The sequence below is a fragment of the Alligator sinensis genome, unplaced genomic scaffold (assembly GCF_000455745.1).
Source record: "Alligator sinensis unplaced genomic scaffold, ASM45574v1 scaffold991_1, whole genome shotgun sequence".
Classification (NCBI taxonomy): domain Eukaryota; kingdom Metazoa; phylum Chordata; order Crocodylia; family Alligatoridae; genus Alligator; species Alligator sinensis.
Genome location: NW_005842335.1, coordinates 534,019 through 556,196, shown reverse-complemented (window position 1 = coordinate 556,196; position 22,178 = coordinate 534,019). Strand labels below are relative to the sequence as shown.

The 22,178-nt window shown below is 43.4% G+C and overlaps 1 protein-coding gene across 1 annotated transcript in view; it reads right to left on the bottom strand.

The window, feature by feature from the left end:
* XRCC5 (X-ray repair cross complementing 5) overlaps positions 1-22,178 on the bottom strand; it is a gene marked incomplete at its 5' end in the record, with an annotated part of 68,640 nt that overhangs the window by 8,335 nt on the left and 38,127 nt on the right. The window contains 6 exons of the mRNA XM_025210129.1: positions 203-270; positions 1,731-1,827; positions 2,357-2,466; positions 11,317-11,386; positions 13,625-13,712; positions 20,767-20,963. Coding sequence (XP_025065914.1) covers positions 203-270; positions 1,731-1,827; positions 2,357-2,466; positions 11,317-11,386; positions 13,625-13,712; positions 20,767-20,963 — 630 coding nt within the window. The remainder of the gene's footprint in view (positions 1-202; positions 271-1,730; positions 1,828-2,356; positions 2,467-11,316; positions 11,387-13,624; positions 13,713-20,766; positions 20,964-22,178) is intronic.

The window sequence follows — 22,178 nt, the reverse complement described above, 5'->3', positions numbered from 1 at the left end:
CATTCCTGAAAGCACGTTCAAGATGGTGCAGACAGGGGAAGAGTTTCCCCCTGATCTAAGATTCCTCAACTCCCATGGTCCCATGATCCTTTCTCACTTTGTTTGGGCTCTTCATTCACTCAAGGGTTGATCCGTTTAAGAAAATGTCTACTCTCAACTAGCACAAGCTTAACATACATATGAAAGTGTTAAATATTAATACCTTTTTGGCTTCCTCCCCAGTCACTGTACTTCCTTCTGCTTCATCTTTAGTGATCAAAGTAATTTCATCTAAGAAAGAGCAAATCATATAAAAATATCATTACAAGGTTTCCCCAGAAATACGCTTAAATTTAAAATGAAGAGTATATCACATTCAAACTTCTAACTGTGTCATCAACCTTAGCAAAAGTCAAAAAGTATTTCTCAAAGTATAACGGATGATGTGACTTCAACAAATGAGTCAACTGTCACGACATACAGACACAATTAATGACAATATTAATACCTCAGTGGAGAGATCATTTAATAATCCGGTGATACTCTGACACTGAAACTGAGACTGAAATCACGGGTTAAATGAGAAATGCTGAAAATCTGTGGGAAATTTGGTAATTACTCTTTCAATAACTTATGGTAGATTCCTCAACCACTAATTATCTAAGAGAAGTTAACTGATATACGAACAAATACTTAGACAAAGAAAAAGTCAAAGCATTTTATGCATAAGCTGGATAGTTTTTCTGGAGTGAGATAATTATATGCTACAGACAAGTCTCAGTGCACGTGGTATTTGTAAATCCTTTCCCCCGAGAACTGCTCGCCTTATTAGAAATTCTGGTTGATACCACCTATAAGTTACTGTGGCAGAATATACTTTCAAGGCTTTGGTCAATACAAGTTTTCACTCTGACCCCAATCTTTTCCAGGGTTTATGATGTCATTATTAAAACTCCCTTAAGGCTGTTGCCCCTATAGTTTCAACCTACATATAATAGTCTTTGCGTGGTGTCCCATGCTGTTGCTATGCATTATTAAACAACTGCTATGCTCTACCCCGCAAGCAGCTGGAAAAGGCCATTCCTATATGTAGCTTGCTTTATTTTTTATAACAACTTTCATATGGGAGTGCAAATTATTACATTATGACAATATGCACCATTAAAAGCCACAGCTGTGCATCTCAAGTACACGCTCATAAGAACTTATTCCAATTAAAAGCAAGGCTATGTTGCATAACGCTTTTTTTAGCGCGTAAGGTTTTGTGCTCATGAAAGCATTTATTTCATATATGTCTCATTCCTCTCAGTTTAATTGTCGTTAAGTGTCATGTTACTATGTATTTCTTCCTGGAGGCTGCTTAAATACAAAGCGATCAGTGACATGTTTCAATTCTCCGAGCTTTCTCTGCTGCTTGATTTGGAAGAGTTTTACCGTTTCTCTCCACTGCATCAGCTCTCCACTTATTTAAAAATCTCTCTGACATATCTTCTCTTCCTCACCGCCCTAGTTTAATTTCTCTCTCCCTGTGCTTTACTGCTGCAACTCTTCCTAACCTGGGACAGCATTTTCAAATGTTGCGGGTACAAAAAACCATATAATTCTGGAAAGAAGGATTTCTACATGTTTTACGGGAACTATATACATAAGAAATGCTAGTCTGCTCATTTTCAGTCTTCTCCTGCGAGCACATGGATTCCTCTCACAAAAATCGCAATGGCAGAGGAGCGAGGGGTCAATCGTCGTCCTACCTTGTATCACAATCTCCCAGAAATCAGTTAAGGCTTTATCGTCCACCTTTCCTTTCAGGGCCTGCAGGAAATCATTAAAGCGCCGAACTTCTGACAGCTGGCAAAACAACAACAAAGATAACAGAAAAATTAAATTAGCTTCATACCAAAGAGCTGTAATCTTAATTCATCATACCGTCGCCCAGCATGGTAAACGGGGAAAAGAAGATATTTCAAGCCGCTGCACGTTCATCTCGCTCCACTAACACTGGGATGTCTAAAGTGTGGTGACTCGCAAAAGAAAACGCGGTGCCCAAAGCTGCACGGCGGCTTCTGTGACTAGCTTTGTCTGAGCAAGTATCTGGAGGGTGGCACATTTCTCTTCTGCAACCAGTACGGCGCAGGCACTGTCTTTTCGCGGTGAAGAAAAACCAACAGTAGAATCTGGTTCCTATTCCAAAGAGCCCCAAGAACCAAGACAGCATTAAAACCTCTCCTGAATTTCCAGATGTGGGACTACTGGTTTCCATCTGGCACTCTCTTCCTGGTGCTACTTTGTCATCGTCACTGAAGTTTTGGTTCGCGCTGGTTCAGCATATCAACATGGTTCCCCGAATTCAGGCACAGTTTTCAGACATCACCATTACCTTAATGGCCTCCTCTCTGAAAACCTGGATACAATCAATGCTCTTCCTATAATACTGCCAGCCTTTACTTTCCAAAAACTGATCGATGCGGTTTATCAGCTGCTGGCTCACTGGAAGACAGAAACAGAGAATGGAGGTTTTCAAAGCACGAAAATACTTTTGATGAGCTGGGTACACTTCCTCTCAGCCTCCTGCAGCCCCTTTTTCTCTAACGACAGCACATTTACTAACAACAACAGAGCTAATCACATCCGTCCTGCACCAAGCTGCTCTGCTCATGTGATAACGGATGCCCTACTCTAAGCAAAAAAAATAAGCTTGATTTTTTTTTTCCAAAGAACATTTTGCAGACTAAATTAAGTTCACCAAGAAAAAAATTCCCAGTATGGCAGAGGCAGGGGAATTTCCAACCCACGGTAAAGAAACGAGCGCTGGCCTGGCTGACTTGAGGGACAGTCAGAAAACTGAGAGAGGCTATGTTTTACTTCACTAAGTATATTGCCTAAACCACCTTTGAGAGCGAGACATTTCAGTGGGATTATTAACCGTGCAGTAAATGGTGTAATAATGACACAGCAGTAGCTATAACATGGTTGTACTTAGAAAAATGTCTGATAGTTAAGGCCCGGCATTTGGATGCTATCAGAGATACCTTATTACTATGATACTGCAAACACTGTCGTTCTCGGTGCTGCTTAATCAGTCCTCAAACTGTGACACAAGTGTCCACAGCTGTGCAGGGAAGAGAGGTGATAGTCCTTTTTTTTAAACAGGTGTGTCCAAGTGACATAAAAACAGGCAAAAAATGGTAAGAAGTGCAAATGCAGCGTGCTCCCTTTATCTGCATACCAGGTAAGTGCACAATCACTTAACAGTGCAAATGCAGCGTGCTCCCTTTATCTGCATACCAGATAAGTGCACAATTCCCAAGCCAGTCCCAATTTTCTTGCCTGTAACAAACGCTGGCTATCTGCATATCAGTTAAGTGCATAAACTGCTTACGTGCCTAACATCTTTCAGGCCCGTTGTCTAATTTGCAATGTGACTGCACTCTGTTTAACAGCATAGTAACTGGCACCAGAAATAACTAGAAGCCTTGGCAGTGATGGGAGCCAGTCAGTCCCAGGGCTGCTAATGCCACATCACTGACACTGCTGTGTCCTTAAGGAGCATGGCTTAAATGAAGTTTGGGTTAATGCATACTCCAAGGAAGTACACCACTCTTTTTCAGTCCTGGAGCTACATACTTAAAGGAATATTACCCATTTTATCCTTATTGTGACGTGACTCACAAAGGATAGATAGATGATTGTAAAACACATTGAAAGAAAGGTGAAAATGTCAAAAAAAAATGGGGGGGGGGGGGGGGGGGGAGAGGAGCAACTATGGTCCACTGGATTCTGCTGAGCTTCTGAATACTGTTGCTACACTTGATTAATGGTTAGTGAAAAATATTTGCTAGACTTTATCTGCTGTTTGTATATCCCTAGAAAAAGTAATTTAAAAAAAAGAGAAAAGAAATGCAAAATGTAGGTGCTTATTTCATAACCTATGACAAGAGCAATGGGACATGCCCGCATTAGCTCTGCCAGATAAGTAGCGGCTCTGGGAGCAGATGAAAGATTTCCCTTCACAGAGGTACAGAAAACACACAGATCACAATACGGTTTCGCTCTTCTAATTCTGCTCCAGAGTTCACACTCATCTGTAGCACTCCTGTTTTTCATTGTAATACAATACTGTTGCACATCTCAGATTACCAGTGATAGATGATGCTCCTGAGAACGAGATACTATAGGTGGATGAAGAAAAGCTAGTCAACTTCCAAAATCCACAGCAGCAATGAATCAAAAATGCAAGGAAAATAAGCTACAAATAACACCTCATTTGTTTGATCTACCCAGCGATGCTACACTTTAACGGCTTGTTTATCATAAGTATTGCTTAATCTGTTCAGTCTAGATCAGATTAACACGCAGCCATCTCTGCGAGTCTCAGCCCACTGCAATTCACAATAATAATTCATGCAAATGTTTCAGGCACTTAATCAAAACTTTACTAATTTCCATTAATTGCTAATAAAGACCATCATCACAGGAACAATTATTCCAACAGACAAAACTCATACATTCAGCTACTCAAAGCCTGCTACCAAAAGAAAATATAAAATATTTGAACAGGTGCATTCAAGAAAACAGTCTAAATACACTCGTAGGGTAAAAATAAAATTTCAAATGTGAAAGTACTTGGATACAACGAGCGTATCCTATTTCTAAATATATTTGCCAGGCTCCCGATGTGCGTCACTTCTCTTCCCTTCCTCCTCATTCGGCCTGTCTGTTTTTCGGCCGGGACCTTCTCAGGGCAGGGTCAACCCTCCCTGTAAAGTGCTCAGCACATCGTAGGAACTACTGGGCGCACAGCATCCCAGGCATTGAAGGGAGCTCAATGGTCAAATACTCCTGCCCCTCCACAGACGCCGGATTTATGACTCCTAAACCATTCCAGACAGATGCCCATCTAAGAAAACCAGAATTAACCCCAAAATGATTCTCTCTTGTGTAACTTTATTGCACGTACTCCAACCGGTGCAGGGGGCTGGACCCGATGATCTTCCGAGGTCCCTTCCAGCCTTACAATCTCTACATCTGTGAACTCCTCTAATGGCAAGAATGACTTTTCCCGACTCTCTTGTATCTAGGAGACACGGGGTAGTTACGAGACAATCTGTGATGCTGCTTTCCTACTGTATTAGCTCACTCGAGAGTGGGCAGTAACCCCACCATGTGCTTACGTCAGCTAGGAAAGGCTAACAGGTAGACAAGAAAACGCAGAAAAGTCTGGCTCACTGAAATGCAGATGGCATAAGGCAGGGCAGTATGGCACCTTATAGACTAACTTCTTCAGAGAGGCATGAGCTTTTTTCTATGCTATGGCCTACTTCATTAGGAGGGGTACTGAACAGAAAGGAACAAAACCATTTAAATGCAAAATATAGGCATACGGGGAGAAGGGGCACAGCCGAGGGATGGGAAGGTGAATTAAGAGATCACAAGGGATGAAAAAAGCAGTTCATGCACCGAGGCGCAAGAGGGTTAGAAAAGCTAGTCCAGGTAATGGGGTAAGAATCCCGAACCTCTGTTACGACCATGCACGCTTAACGCAATCCAGTCTGGATGGTTTCTTGTTCTTTAGTTTTGTGTTCGAGTCAGTTGTCCAAGCTGTTGTTAAGAACAGCTACTTGGAGGTCGGTGCCGGGATGTCCGTGGAGGTTACAACCGTCTGCCGTGGGTTTCCGTGCTTTTCTGGCGCTGACGTCAGTGGCGTCCCCTCCATGCAGGATCCCCCAACGGGCCAACGTAGGCGATGGTGATGCTGGTGGAGCAGCAGGCGCACGAACCCCGGACATTATAATCCGTCTTGTCTGGTCCGATGCTGATGCGGTTTGTGTTGTCGAGGGGGTCTGGGAAAAGGCCTGGTGCCCTACTGAGACTAGCAGTGAAGTTATAACAGTGAGACGTTCCGATATCGTCATGAAAGACACAAAAGTAGCCTGTGGCAGGCATCGTGCTGTTCGAGATTGGGGAGGGGGTGCTGGGGTGCGTCCTACTCTTCCCGTCACCACTTTTCTAACTCTAAGCATGCATCCGAGGACCCAATCACCGATTCCACAAGCTACAAAACACTTGACCGGATAGTCAAGACAACAAAGCGCTTGAAGAACAACTGCGCAAAAAGATGTCTTGGGCCCTCTTCTGGCATCCGTTGAGCCGCCCGAGTTGAGAGAGAAGGAAACGCGTGGTGGCCCCACGCCAGGACTGACTGACGGCACAAGGTGTTGGCCCGTGACACGTGAAGTGCTCACCCCTCCACAGATGGGCGCATCACTTTAATTTATTTATTTTACCAGTAACTAAATTGAAACCTTACCGTTTAAGCTCCCCAAGTTAAGTCAGTCCATTTTTTCATGCTTAACGATTTTCTCATTAAATGTTCTAATTTCTTACAAATTGCACTAATAAAAGCAAGTCCTGATGGCCTTTTTTTTTTTTCCCTTTCTGCTTTTAAAAGCTGTCTCTTCATTGATGTGTTAAATTAAAACCCCAGGCACTAACAGGGTATAATACGAGTCTTTATTGTCGGGACGATTCCAGCGCGCCGCTAGGAACGATCAGACACTTTGTTTATTCTTTTATATCTACATTTTTTTTTAAATTGCTTTCTGTTCAATGGCAATGGTAGGAATTAGAGCAAAGACGCTTGCACACCACCAATCTTGGGCTACCAGGTCTTTAGATGCGGCCTAAAAAGAGTATGTACGTGCCATGATATGATACTGCAGCACAATGTGAAGTCGTGGGGCATGTGGGAAAGGGCTCCCACTGCAACACAGCCAACAGAAGATTTTTTATTGCAGTGATGGCCTGATCAGAAATGGGTCCGTCTGCTGAGCGCTCTCGTTGTAATGAGTAATGACGGATGCAAGCGCACACGGAGCCTGAAGTCCCTGCTCTGACCAGTTCATGTCAATTGATTTTAAGCTGTCAATAGATGGTGTTGAACACAACCGCTAGGGTGTCTACAGAGCTTCCCAGAGACTCTTTAACTCTCATAAGTTTCAATAGTTTTTACTCATTACTTCTTCCGTTCCTACCTTCCCAGTCTTTGTGGTCATTATACCATGGATTAAGGTACTCCATAGAAAGGCCTTTGTGCTCTTGCAGAAAGACACATTTTCCAACGTGCCCCAATAAAGAGGTGGAGACTGTCCATGGAGAAGGCTTTAATGATCACTCTACTTATGGGAAGCTTTGCAAACCTCTGGGAACACTGTCACGTGCCTCAGCCTGTGATCTATGGAAGTGGATATAATGCACTGATTGCAAAGAAATAACATTAGAGTTAGCGTCTGAGAGCAAGAAATGCTGACAACACTGCAATAAGGAAAAAGAGTGCAAGAGTGTCTGGGATGTCGTTTCTTCTGCAGCACTTCAGTGATGCCCTTCTGCATGAGCTCACCTCGTGTAATTTCAGTTCCCAATTGTCCGTTCAGGGAAGACTGGAAGCTCTTCTTAACTTATGCCTGGACATCAGCCACCATGCTCCCACAGCCAGCACGTTTTTGACCGTAATGCAGGCGGACTGATCGGATTTTTACGCTATGCAGCTCCAAAGACAATTTAGAGAACAAAGGAAATACCTTTGCATATTCTTTTTCTCAGTTTAATGAAAGTCTGTCAGCCATTGTAAGGAAATACGCCTGCCAAGATCAGACAACTTCCATTATCCAACAATTCAAGGATAGATGTTACGCTTGGAAGAGAGTATGCAGGTGAAATGAAATTCCACCCTTTCAGCATTATGATGATGGCAAACAGACGCTGGTTTAGACTTTTTCTTTGCAGTAATGGTAGATGAAGAAACTCACGACCTGCCCTGGGGAGCAAAAATTAGATTCCACTCAGGCAAACTGATTTATCTTATTTGCATTCATCGACAAAGATGTCAGAAGCTCTTATTAGAGAGTACAGCTCTTTGTGGCTGTCTGTGTACTTGTAACCTACTCTGAGCAAGACCTGCATGAAATGACATCTCTGTGGCCATGAATAGTAAACAAGAGGAAGAAAGCACCTGGGGAAGAAAAAACTGTTCAGACCGTGAAACAAAATACCGGTTTCACTGGCAATAAGCATCACGCCTGTCAGCTGGCCTCTTCGCATACAGCAGATCGTGGAAAGCCACAAGTGGTATTCGAATGCGGCAAACCACGCATGCTTCGGTCACAACGTGAGGATGATTATGGCTTGCAAGGCAAGGCCGGCAGTTCTCAGCAAGCACGTCACCCACACCTCTGCCCGTCTGAAAGCAGGACTTCCTTGAATGAACCCCCAGACCTTGCTTGCTTCAGTGAGCTGACTTCTACTACCTAAAAGGATGTATCCCTTGAAATTTCCCTGGCTCTTGGACATTAGGAAATTAGGGACTCACTGATTCTCAGATGCTGGTTACTTCACCTTTGCATTGCTTCAATGTGGAGGTAGAAACTCATCTTCCAAGGAGCCAGGCATCCAGGTTGTCCTGACTGCCTCTTCCAAGGAGACGAGCTCTCGAAGTCCAGCGAACTCACCGTACGGGTTTGGCTTTTGTCCTCTTCTGCTGAGAAATCCCGTCCAGCCTTTCCTACAAGACTCTCCCTTCCTTCCTCCAGACTTCCTTTTTAAACGCGGGAAACACCAGCTGTAGCTTTCAATAACTGTGTGACCCTGCTGTTCCAGCTTGTATAGGACATGTACATTTTACCTCTCGCACCAAAAGACCATGCTCTGGCCCTGGGGCGATCAGTTCTCTCTGTACGATACTTAACAGGTGGACTAAACCTCTTTTCTCCTCTTAGTAACTCCACTTTCACTCCTTCAGCTCCTGTGAAAACAGCATTTTACTATATGTCTGGTCATGCTAGGGAATTTTTTTATTCTCGCCTTCTTTTAAATTAGAAATTCAGGTTCTGCTTAGCACGGAAGACTATCAGGCATTCTTGCCTACATTGTGAACAATCAACATAGGGCACAAATTTTTCTCCTTTTTTATCTCACCTTTAAAAATAATGACATGCAAGACATAATTCGTTATTTTTTCCAAGAAGCTACCTGAATACCATATAAATCCTTCCCTGCAAAGAGGCTTTACATCTAACGTTTTCAACAGGGAAAAAAAAACAAAACTGTTTTCCTCCTTGAGCAGTTGTAAGGTACCATCCGCTATTATACACTAGCAAAAAGGACTGTAGCAGGCCATTTAAAAGCATTTTTTTAATGTAACAAGCTACTTTGAGGCTTGCAAAGAAGAAAAACTAACATGCAGAACATGTTTTTATTTACACTGTCTCCCATCTTTCTTCTTAATGGATGCCTAGACTGCATTCCATACAACTATACCGTGTAATTATAGACCTCATCATATGAAAAATGAAGGGAAATTGCAGAAAGTGTCAAAAGCCATCCAAACACAGACAGCAGTCATTTCAGAGACAGCTACCGAAGAGTGGATGAGTTTAAATAAAGCCTTCACAATACGGTCTTTGATGCAGCCATTTTTAATATTTTCAGCTTTCCTGTATGATTTTAATTAACCACACCAACAAAAAAACTCTTTTTTTTTTTTTTTTAATTTGAGGCATTTGGATTTAGCTATTTGTTATGACATTTTGAAATAAAATTATAGAATTTCTGCTGTCGGGTTTAATATGGAATCATTTTAAAAAGCCGGCCACTGGTTTATCATTTTTTGACTGTCATAAAATTCTGACCGGTCTACTGTTATTTAAAAGTTAGCAGACTGTCCTCAGAAACAAAAGCACATTTTAGCATACATTTCAATCAATGCCCCAAAGAAGCGAAGAACTGCATGAAATACCCAGGAGTGACCCTGTGCAGCTCTGCTTTTTTTTTTTTGATTAGCAAACAAATATGACATCCTGTAGTCTGGAACTGTCTTCCTTAATATAGCCTTGGCATGTGTTGACATTGCATATAGTGGAAGCAGTCTTTCCAACCATTTACCCCGCTGCTCAAATGCTTCCCTGCTTCGAGTACATGGGCTAGCCATGGCACGTAGTGCAGACACACCTGCAAAATCAAAAAAGGAGGCAGGGCTGCTTGGATCCAGGTGGAACTAGGAGTTCACCCCAAGGATGCAGCCCGTAGGAGCTGAACATCAATTTAAAAAAAGATGGCAATTATGAGTCACGCCAGAGAACCCCGCGGGCTTCACTTTGACCATCACTTGGAGGTCAGGCCACCTACACACTGACCAGCGCAGGAAACCTGTGCCTTTCAGGTCAGGAAAAAACAGTCAATAATAGTAGGAGGTTGATGAGAGGGAAGGAGAGGAAGCAAAGCACTAGAATTCAAGATCCAAATAAATGAAACTCTTCCTCTAAACCAGTGGTTCCCAAACTTTTCTGCTGTGACTCGCTGCTGGGAGCGGAGGGTGGTGGCGGCAGTGGCCCAGGGATCAGAGGAGCTCCCAGCACGCAGCACGGCTCGTCTTTTGTGTGAGGCACCTCCAGCATTGCCCCCACGACCCTCATTTGGGTCGCAACCGCTGCTCTAAACCCAACCACTCACAATGAAAGTGGCACTGAAATTCTGGTAGATGGGAGGATTCTCACATTTTGTTCCTATAATTTATTTGCAACGATGCAGTCAACAGAAGGGGGCTTTGATGCAAAAGGACAGGTCCTCAAAGACTGGAAAAGGATACCAAATGTGCTCTGCCATTCCTTGAAAACGAAGATTTACAGTAGCGGGACCCTTCAGCATCTCCTGGTAGGCACGGCTTAAAGCCACCGCACCAGTCTAATGCTTAGCTCAGGTTTACATTTCGCTTAGCTCTGGTTTTCAGACTCAAGTCTTTCATCCTCACTGCACTGCAGGCATGCTCCCTGGGTGCTGTCAGGATTGTGCTAAAATGGTGGTTATTGCTGTGAGGACAAATTAGGATTTTCCTGGACACATGCAAAACCTACAAGGATTGTGATCATGGTATTCTGCGCCACAACTCACCTCCGTGTCAGTGAACCCTTTCTCTTCTCACCTCTTTGAGCACTTGCGGTCCCACTTCCTCCTAAATGGCCCTGTCCTTGCTCATTCGCAAGAGCAGCAGAGAGCGACCTTTATTTGTAAGCAGTCAACCAGAGACGAAATTCTTCACCCTTCCTAAGCAGGCAACGGAGAACAGGGTCCTCACCTGCTGCCCAGTCAATGCGTCTCCATCCTACTCCACATCTACACAAATTAAAAATGCTCAGTTCATACAGTCCATGCAAACCTTGGCCCCTCAGCTAAGGCTACCAAGAAGAGGTCTAGTTAGTGCCAACCATTGCAATCACCATTCTGCTACGGACACTTGACCGCTGAAGAGGCAAGTCAAGAATATCACAGCAGATGAAAGCAACTTACCCTCCGTGAAGTTAGCATCCTTCTGCTTCACCAGCGCTCGGAAGTCTTCTGCTGGGTTAATACTTCCAACCTACAAAATATCCAGCAATGATTACACTCTCCTCCAAGGCACAACTCCCCTTCCTTCCTTTGTGGCAACAGGAATCTGCACAATTCAGTTTGTTTTTAAGTAGCAGGAGAAGTGATATAATTTTGCTCTGGAGAGTCAAATAAAAGCCAAGTTTTGTTGTACCTGATCAGTGGGCAGTTATGGCGAGAAGGGTTAGGTAAAATGAACTTACACTTAACACACTGTCCTCTTATGAACTAACAACCTTCTCTGGGATTTGGAGGTCAGAAATACAGTCATTCAGGCTAACTGCTAGTTCAGTTTTGAGACATTCAATAGCATAGACTCCTTATTCATCCTGACAGACACTTAATGAAGAGTGAGAGTTCATAGCCACATGGGTAGAGAATAACTGGTTTGGCCCCCCGACAGAAGAATGGAAATGAAAAGCTAATACTCAGTTCCTCCGACTACCCTTTACAGCCCAGTCTAGCATTTCAGAACTGAAGCTTGGCGAAAACAAGCAGTACAGAGACCACAGGGACCGTAAAGGAACTAAAAGCATGTTAGGTGTAACGATATTACAGGAGAAAGGTATGGAAGAGCTGCATAAATAAAAATCTACACTGTTCAGGATCCCTTTTCCAGTGCATTGCAATGCAAACAAGTCATGAAAAACTCAAATTGCTCTCTTTCTCTTTGGAAGGCTTCTCACTTCTGAAGATGGATGGGGGACTCTGTGTGCTCTTCTCTTGGAACATATTCAACGCTCACATGTGTACGCCCTTCGCATGGTGACAAATGAGCTCAGAGCAAAGTGAAAAGAACATAAGGAACAGGTACAGCCTTTTCCAGGTTGCAAGTAACTCTTTTGCAATAAAGGCTGGGGAATTAAAGGAGTCTGTTAACTCACCATGTTGCCATCTGCATCCTGATGCCTTTTTAATATATTTTATATATATATATATATATATATATATGTACACACTTTTTTTCCCTGATGCCTTTTTAATATATTCAATTAACATGTAGACGCTTCTCACATACCCACATCCCTTTTGGCTTCAGAAACAGGGTGTCTTTAGCTTCTGTTCACTAAAGTCAAAATTCTTCTCAATTGATTCTCTATTTTAATACTTTAGACTCAGACAAGTCTTGCACAGATCTCCCAATAAATCGCTTGTTTGGAAGCCCATATACCATCAATGACACTATGCTAGTAGAAAACAACAATTGGTGTTGGCAGTGAAATGGGCACAGGCCTTTGCCTTTTTTCATTATGTATCATCCACTTCAAAAATCACACTGGAAAAGAATCAATAGATCTCTATTATATTCATTTATATTAAATAACTATTTTACCAGCTACCGGCATCATGCAGGTAAAGGAAGGCGAAGGGCTCCAACGTCTTTGCCTGCTGGTAAAGCCTAACATATGTGAAGCTAAATTAAACTTGGTTTAATCCTGCCATGAGACTATAAACTGTTATGATTTCTATCCCCAGCCCACACAGACAATAGATTTTGAAATCATATTAGATTTGTAAAATCATATCAGATTTGTAAAAATGGAATACATGGGGGCTTTTTTTTGCAAGAGCTACAAGAGAAAACCCTAAGAACAAATATTCTGTTCTTAGATCTAATCGTGACTCTCAACTCTGGGATTCAGCTTTCCTTGTACCTATGGAGTTACTCTTGAGAGCTTTATGCGTGTAGGAAGAGAAGAATTTACCCTAAAGGCAATTAAGGCTTACTGGAAAATATGCTAAGATATATATAAAGACAGCTACACCAAATTCATCTTACATCCAACAACAGATGGTCTTAAAATTCTCGGGCAGACAACATTTTAATCACATATTTTGCATACATGAAATGACCCCCTTCATTAGACTGTACTTCGGTTAAGATATCGGGGAATGGGCAGAAACTAAATATACGGATGGAATAAAGTCAGATGAACCCACCGGACCAATTTCAACGGTCTGCTCTGCCCTGCAGTCAGTGGAAACTATTCCACAATAATTTCTGTTTCATTAAGTGCTAATCATTGTGGTTTAGGTTGTGGGATAGGAGAGAACCAACCCAACAGTTAGAGGGGATCAGATGCTGAGCGCTTACCAGAGAGAAATCCTCCCGCACCGTAGGTTAAAGCAGTGTATCTGGCCATCTGTCTGTGCCCAAGAAAACCGCCCATGGGAAGCTCTAGAATTATTCCTTCCCCTTTAGAAACAAGATTTGTAAAGATTTGCTTACGGAGGTGACATTGCCTTGAGCAAGGTTTGCAATGCTAACGCTGCCTTCTTTATCTTCAGCTTTTGCAGCACTGGGGCCCTCTCTGTTGCTGGAAATGAAGGTGACAAAACATTAAATCAAAGCAAACCATCCTGCCAGCCAGTCAGTGTACTGGTGAAATGCATGCCGTGAAAAGAGATCGTCAGTGAAACTTTAGCTGTAGGATCGTCTCTGAGCTAATAACCAATCGTGCCTTGTTCTCCTACAGGTAGCGTGAGGACACACGGCAGAAACAACGCGTCGGATTTAACCCAGTGTAAGCGAGGGCGATTCTCACCGCAGGTCACGGATTATGGGCCTGCATATTCTGGAGCTGATTTTGGCCACGGGTCTTTTCTCCCCATCACCAAGAACGCGGGATCCTGCCACCCCGTCTGATCCGAAGCCTGCGTACAAAAGCAGCCCGGCTCTGTTTTAGGGCATGTTCGTGATATTTAGCATTCACGTCAGACTCGTTTTAAAGATGAAATTGACAGTGCAGGTAATGGAAACTTAACATTTAAGTAAGAAATCCATTTACCCTTCAAAAATTATTTGCTAGTTCCTGTCTTGGAATTGATAGCTATTAGATATCTGTGTACACAGAGACTTCTGAGTCTAATAACCCATCTTCTCCATCAGCATTCATGAGAGCTTTATAAACTTCCACTTACAGCTGTCAAAACTCGCTAGACAAACCCCAATTAGCTATGTGAGATCTCTCTCAGGACGACCTTACAGTTTCTCAAACTGCTTTCAAAAGACCACTTGTAATTTAAAAAAAAAACTAATTGTGGTTTTAGGCTACCTACTCGCTTTGTCCTCCCAGCTAACTTATTTCAAGGTGAAGACTCAAACCAAGAATTGACCTGCATCACATACTATGCCAAACTTTAAGAGCACGTCTTGGTGATGGGAGAAAAAAAGCCTAGCTAATAATAAGGGGAGGGGGCTGAAATCAAAGAACAAAATGACATGCAATATCTTTGTTCTTGAACACAAATGCATGAGGATACTGAAAGAGAAGAATAATTTTAGGTTAAGAACGATTGAGAGCGACCGAGCGATAACAGTAATTGTTATCTAAATTACAGCACTCGTAAACAACTTTTCAAAGAAATCTAAAATGGAGTCAAATAAAAGCGTTATCTGAAAAAGTCCTGAAACCAGAGAGAAGACAAGCAGGTGCCTGAAAAAGCAAGGACAAGAAAAAGATGTCAGGGTCAGGTGTTATTTTGCATACCTGGCAACCAGGAACCGGCTTTAAAACTTGCACGAGTGTCATCAGTCATGTGCTCTTACTCAGATGTCACAAAGCCACCTCCGTTTTCACCGTGAGCTTCTGCCCACGCCGCAGACCAGGCCTCTCCCTCCTCCCCCAGTTTGTACCGCTGCCCGTCATTGCTGTTCCCCCACTTGTGCCAGCGGTGGGATGCGATCCCTTCTCCTCCGCACTGCCTGTCATCTGATATGAGGTTATGTATCACTCTGGCTCTCTGCTCGCACAGAGAAAGGGTGACCTTGTGGGTAAACCGTGGGAGGGGGATGAAGGATAACTTGCTTGGCTCCCAGACTTTCTGGCTGACCTTGGGTGAGTGTCTCGGTCGGTCCCTGCCTCCTATACAGTCCCCGGTGAAACGGGGGAAGTGCTGGTGGCTGCGCTTAGGGGGTCTGAGCATTCACATCCACGTCTCGAACACGTTGCAATCCCGGGATAACAGGCAAAATAACGGCCCAATGTTCCCGCAACAAAAATCTCTCAAAACCTGCTATTCATCCTTGCCAGTCCCTCACTGTTTTCTTAATGCTATAAAATGATTTTTGGAAGTTATGAACGGGATAACAGCTGTGACAACGTGACATAGAAATATTTAGGTCCCGATCTACCGTGACTGTAGTTCACCTGAACCCATGGACACATACCCACTTCCACCAGCCCAGGATTTCGCTCTTGAACGTTATCTGTTGCTTATTATATACTGACTAGTGAGATGCAATTCAACGCTGTGACAACTGCAACTGCTGTTTGAGGAAAACGAAGGGAGGTGTCCATGACAAGGTATGGACAAATGTAGTTTTTAGCCACTTCATAACAGGAGAGGGAGCTGCTGCTCTAATTGTTATGCCTGCTGGGGCCTGCAGTGATAAGTATTAGCTAAATCACCCTAACTTTGAGCCTGAAGGAGGCAAGGTTAATGCTGGGAGTGGTTTTTGTTCCACTTGTATGGCAGCAGAATCACGAAGATGTGAAGAGAGGCAGTTCGCCACGTTAGTTTGAAGGCAGGCATAAGGCAGGGTAGAGACGCACTTGATAGAAAACTGAATCAGAGATGCACAAGCGGCCATGAGCAAGAGCTCACTTCATCAGATGCTAACAGCTGCACAACAACAGCTTGCATCGGCGTCCTTCGATACTGCCACAGTTGTTATACCTCTCTATACCCTGAGTTTCATTTAAAAGACTGGAATTTTACACCCACTTTTAGGTTTTATATAATACCTTTTCTCATAGTGCGCAACTGGGGGTGGATTCAGCACCTTCAAGTCAAACCCAAGGTAGCGAAAGGAACAGTCCCTTTGTTTTACCAGATTTCTTGCCAAGGAAAACAAAAATGAACAGTGAGCACTGAAATTTCCATTACGTTTTGAATGCCTACTTGGAATACACCGTATGCATGAAACCGTACTGCCTTGCCTGATCCCTCAGATCTCAAAATCTAAGTACAGATGAGTCAAGTCAGTACTTAGATGGGAGCCTCCCAATGAACAGCGCTTAAGCCAGTGGTTCTCACCTGGGGTGCTGCGCGGGCACCACTGCAGCCAGGTTCAAACGTCCCGTGTGGTTTATGCACAGCTAGACTAGGAAAGGCTGCAGCACAAGCATGCATTCCTTCCACATTAAGGTTATCTCATTAGCTTGAAGTGGGGCCTCCTCGAGCCTCTGTCCTTACCCATCCTTCTCCCCCATGCTCCTCCCAGAAACAGTTTCACCTGCTCCACGCGCCTCTGTTTCCAGGAGATGCTGTGCAGGAACGGACCAGGATGGGGTTCTGCATGAGCTGGCTCTCCTCCCTGCTTTAAACTTATCTGATAACCCTCCCGGAGGCGTGAGCCCATGCTCTTGCCCGACCCTCCCTGGTTGGGCTGAGCCCGAGCAGCGCGGGGCAGCTCCGCTCGCCTGCAGCAGTGACAACTCTCCGGTTCAGACCCGACGCGGGAAACTGAGGCAGCGCAGCAGTGGTGCCCAGCTGGGGAAACTGCCCAATTCAAAAATGTTACGGAGGGGTGCCCTGAATCTTAAAAGGCTGAGACGCACTGTTTTAAAACTAGTATTCATGATTCCCGATAAATGTATTTTTATCAATGCAGATCAATATAAATCATAACCAGATCTACTTTGCATCTGCACCCATGAAAAAGCCTTACAAAGCAGCCCCAGAAAATGACAAAATTAAGCAATGAAATGGCTTACCCGCGGTCACACAGTGCCAGTGGCACAAAGAGGAACAGGAAAGTCAGGGATCTGATCTACTGGATCACAGGCTCATGCTTGCAACACGACCTCTGTCCTGAACCAGCATCTTACCTGCACTGATGCCTTTGATGCAATGTGTAATACCTTGTTTTAAAGAGCAGCGATACACATTAAACACCACTTGCTTTACTTCCTACACAACGCAGGCAGAAGACGGTCCTAAATTAATACCAGCTTCCAATCCCATAGCTATGGGTGAACTCAGCACAACATTTATAAAGACAGTCTTGCTTTAAAATTTTCCTTTGACAGAGAATCTATCACTGCCTTTGGTAAACTGTTGAGGTTAAGTGCCCTTGCTCGTAGAAATGTCTACCGTATTTCGAGTCTGAATTTGTCTACCTTCAATTTCCAACCGGGGGATCTTTTGTCTGTTAGAATGAAGGGAATTTTATCCTCAATTTACTGCTCTCCATGTAGGTACTTACAGACCGGGTCAAACCAGCCCTATACGTTCTCACTGATATACTGAACAGATTGCATTCCTTAAGTCTGTTCTTACGAGGCATATATTCCAATCTTTTATTCATTCTGCTGGCTCTTATGTGAACCCTCGCCAAGTTATCAACATCATTCCTCAAGTCTAGACATCAGAAGTGCATGTACAGCTCCAGATAACTGCAAAAGTGATATAATTTCCTTACTCCTCACTTAATAGTACTCTGCTCCCCAAGGAGCGCATTAGATCTTGGAGCCACAATGCGACATCACAAATTCAGATTCACCTGATTATTCAGCACGATCCTTAAGACGTTTTCAGCATCACTGCTTTCCAATATCTCATAGGTGCTGCCTGAATTTAGAGATGCTGTCCATCATCTGATAGGCATGACCTATATTCTTTGTTCTTAGATGCAGGAGCTGACGTTTGGCTATACCGAAATGCATCTTGTTCGACTGCATCCAGTTCACCAAGCAATAGCGACAGCTCTCTCGCAGTCACCTGTTCTGTTCCTTATTTGCTTGCCCCTCTTTGCACCCTTGTCTCACCTGCAAGCTTCATCAAGAATGATTTTCTGTTTCCTAGCAGGTGAGCAATACAAATATTAGGAGGACCAAAAACAGACCCCCAGGGGACTCCGACAGAAACCTGCCCCTTGCCTCTGTTTCCCCATTTACAATTCCATTCAAAACCTGCTGTTTTGCCAGTTTGTAAACCACGTCATGGGTGTCGTTCCACTTCCTGATTTAAAATGCCATCCAGTACCGAGTCAGATGTCTGACAGAAGTCTACTACATTAAAATTATTACCGTTATCAATCAAATCTGTAATCTCATAAAAAATGATATAGTTAGTTTGACACGATCTACCCTCCAGTAACCCATGTTGACTAGCATTAATTATATTACCCTCTTTTAATTCTTTATTAATTGAGTCCTGTATGAGCTGTTCCATTATTTTGCCTGGGATCTAAGTCAAACTGACAGGCCTGTAATTACTCAGGTCATCACATCTACCCTTTTTAAGTATTACCACCTTCCAAAAGGCCGCAAGAAAGCTAATTTCACCACTTTTCTATGGATGAAAAGTCAGCATTAATGATCCAGAGAGCTCAGCTACCTGATCTTTTAAAACTCCTGAATTTAAGGTACTTGGATCTGCTGATTTAAAGATGTCTAATCTTAACAGCTGTGGTTTAGTGCTCTTCTTAGCTACTTTTGCAGCATATAGTGCTTCATCACCATTATATGATAGGGCTATATCACTTCACTTTTTTCCAAATGCAGAACAGAAATATTTACTGACTGCTTCTCCTTCAGTTTAACAATTCCCCCATTTCTATTTATGAACGGACTGATTCAAAGTTCCTTTCATTTCTTACGTGCATAAAAAATCCCCAGAATTTATACCTTTTTTAATGCCCATAATTCTGCTGGCCATACATTTTTCCTTGCACTCTTTTGCTTCCCTTGGCAATTTTCTACAGCTTATACCTACTGATTTCTAGTCATTTCTATCAACGTTTCCTTTATTTCACCTTCAAGTCAAATCAATTTTTAACCAACGTAGCCATCTTTCTTGTCAGATTGAAATTTCTGAGCATCTAGTAAAACATCCTCAAACAATTCCCAATGATCATTCGCATGTTTCTCTTCAAATTCTCTCTCCCAGATGATCCAGCTCCTAACTGTTTCTAACTTAGCAGCTGACTCTCTTTGCATCAGGAGTACGGTAGGGTTTATTAATTCATGCTCGGTGAATTTGGTCCGAACAGCAGCACACATGCACGGTGCTTAAAACAAAAAAAGACCAGTTTCACAATCAAAGCAGCGAGCGGAAAAGAAGGTGAGGTACTTGACAATCTGGGTTTGGGCAAAAAATGGTCACCAGGACAGATGAGCAGGCTAATCATCACAGATGATAGTCATCATCACAGATGAGTAGATTCAGGAATGGCACAGCGTAATGCATGGCTTTTTTAAAGTATATCTCCATATTTGTTCTAAAGATATGTCCGTATATCTATAAAGCTACTGCATGTGCTTACAAAACCAAGGCTGCTTGGAAGTAAGGTGGCCATGTACCACAACACCGTGGTCTGCACAGCACAACCCCATATCAGACGTGCTCACTTTGTTCAGAGGCTAGACAATGGCTGGTTTGGATAGGCAGGAGGCTGGATTAGACAAGACCTCCGGAGGTCCCTTCCAGCCCTACATCTCTACGACGTCTGTAAGGCCCCTTGCAATCTCAACACCGTGAGTTAGGAACATGAAGCTAACTTCAAATTCGGACTCTCCTCATTTGGGATGCTCTAGATAAGAACACTAAGCTATGTCAACGCAAGCATTCGGTAGCATTAGTGGCACGGACATTTCTTTCATGTAACAGGTTCCTGCCTGTCGAACTCCAGGAAGGGAGAGGAAATGTCAGCTTAATTTAGCTGTGAAGACTGCCAGTCCTGAAGCAGCTCCCCTGTGGCAGCGGTGGAGGCAGACAATTAGCCCTGCTGTTGAAAATGGAAAGAAAAAAAGCTGGTCTAACCGGAATCCCTGTCCCAGAGGGTTAACAAGTTTAGGTTATTAAATTAGGCACAGGGATATAAGGATGTATAGGAAGGGAATCTGGAGACCCTCATATAGCACAGATCAGCTTCCCTCGGATCCTTAAAAGCTAGATCCACTATACGGGGACCCCTAAAAGCCCAAATCCAGCTCTACTGTAGTTTAAATTTCAATCCACCTGTAACACAGCATTGTTCCAAGTCATAGCTCATCTATTAGAGATGCCAACCCATTAAAACTGGAAGCTGCAAGATGAGCCTGATCTTAAACTGAGCAAGACCTTTTGTTGCCCATGTTCAAACCCTGCTGCTACTACTGCTGGACAACAAATACAGAGCTAGAGACTGGAGCCGAAAACAGACAGACCACAAAAAATGATCACCCTACGTAGGCATGCTATCATAAGGGACTCTACCGAGAGATGCTTTGGTACCACAAAATCCTCCGTCCACATATCCTTTATCATACCACAACTGAGCGATCTCACGTCAAAAAGATTTCAAACAACAACACCCTACAGACAGAATCCAAAACAACTAAGGGCCAATGTATTTAAAAAATCCATACAAACCCTTTCACTTACTTGTCTTTGAAGATATCTTGGGCAGTCTTCTGCTCTTTTTTCTTTCCAGCTTCCTTTAGGGGGAAAAGCGACTTTATTTTTTCAAGAGCAGTCTGGCATCTTTCTTTCACTTCCCGAGGGGGCTGCAACATGTCGAGAAGGTGCTGTTCAATAGGTGGCAAGGGCTCATTAGGGTGAAAAGCCTTATGATGCAGACACTGTCACGGTGTGGAAAGAAGACAGGTTGTCAGGTTATATTATATTATATTCCACAATACAGTTGTATTTGGCTTAACTTATTATACATACAATATTATTTCTGCACATATGAGAAACAGACTGATCCAAGTTTGGCAGGGAAATGTCATGTGATGCAACAAACTTTGAGTGACAAGTCGACAATATTAACCAATGATATCACACGTGCAAGTAAAGTCATCCTCGCTGGCAACAGGAAGCTCTACGACAATTATCACTTGGTTCACGGCCATTAAATAGTTGCTCCTACCCCTCACAATTATTCAGCGTGATTTTGCCTTTCCTATTTTAATTTCAAAGGAAACTAAGACCTTGTTTTAGAACTCGTGGCCAGATAGGAGAGACGTTCGGGTACTTCTGATAAAGACGGTATGAATGTAGATAAAAATATTACACAGAAAAATGATGCCCTAACTTCCTGCTTCAATACCACTATGGATACGCTGACTTCCTGTTTTGGTTTCCATCAAGCTTTATTCAAGGAACATTTTCCCCTTTGGTCAATAAATCTGTCTATACAACATAAGAGAAATCATTATCCACCAAAGAGCAAATGGTGAGAGAGACATTAAAAAGAGCAGGTACAAGAGGACAGAAATGTTTCAGATGAGCTCTGCAAACAGCAAGAGAATGACTGAGGCTAGAAGAGACCAACACGGCTACAACCTAAACCCCTGAGGCTAGAAGACGCGTTTGAAGATTGAAAACCATGGCAGGAATCACAGAGAAGTTTCTTTCACCAACACGGGCGAAACAGCAAGCAAAACCCTGAGGCTGGGGCTAGTCCGCCAGGACAGAGACAGCTGGTTGACAAAGGGGGCTGGAGAAATTCCACTGAGAGCTCGTGCAGACGCTTCTGGATGATTCATAGATTCATAGATGTTAGGGTCGGAAGGGACCTCAATAGGTCATCGAGTCCGACCCCCTGCATAGGCAGGAAAGAGTGCTGGGTCTAGATGACCCCAGCTAGACGCATATCCAACCTCCTCTTGAAGACCCCCAGGGTAGGGGACAGCACCACCTCCCTTGGGAGCCCGTTCCAGACCCTGGCCACTCGAACTGTGAAGAAGTTCTTCCTAATGTCCAGTCTAAATCTGCTCTCTGCTAGCTTGTGGCCATTATTTCTTGTAACCCCCGGGGGCGCCTTGGTGAATAAATACTCACCAATTCCCTTC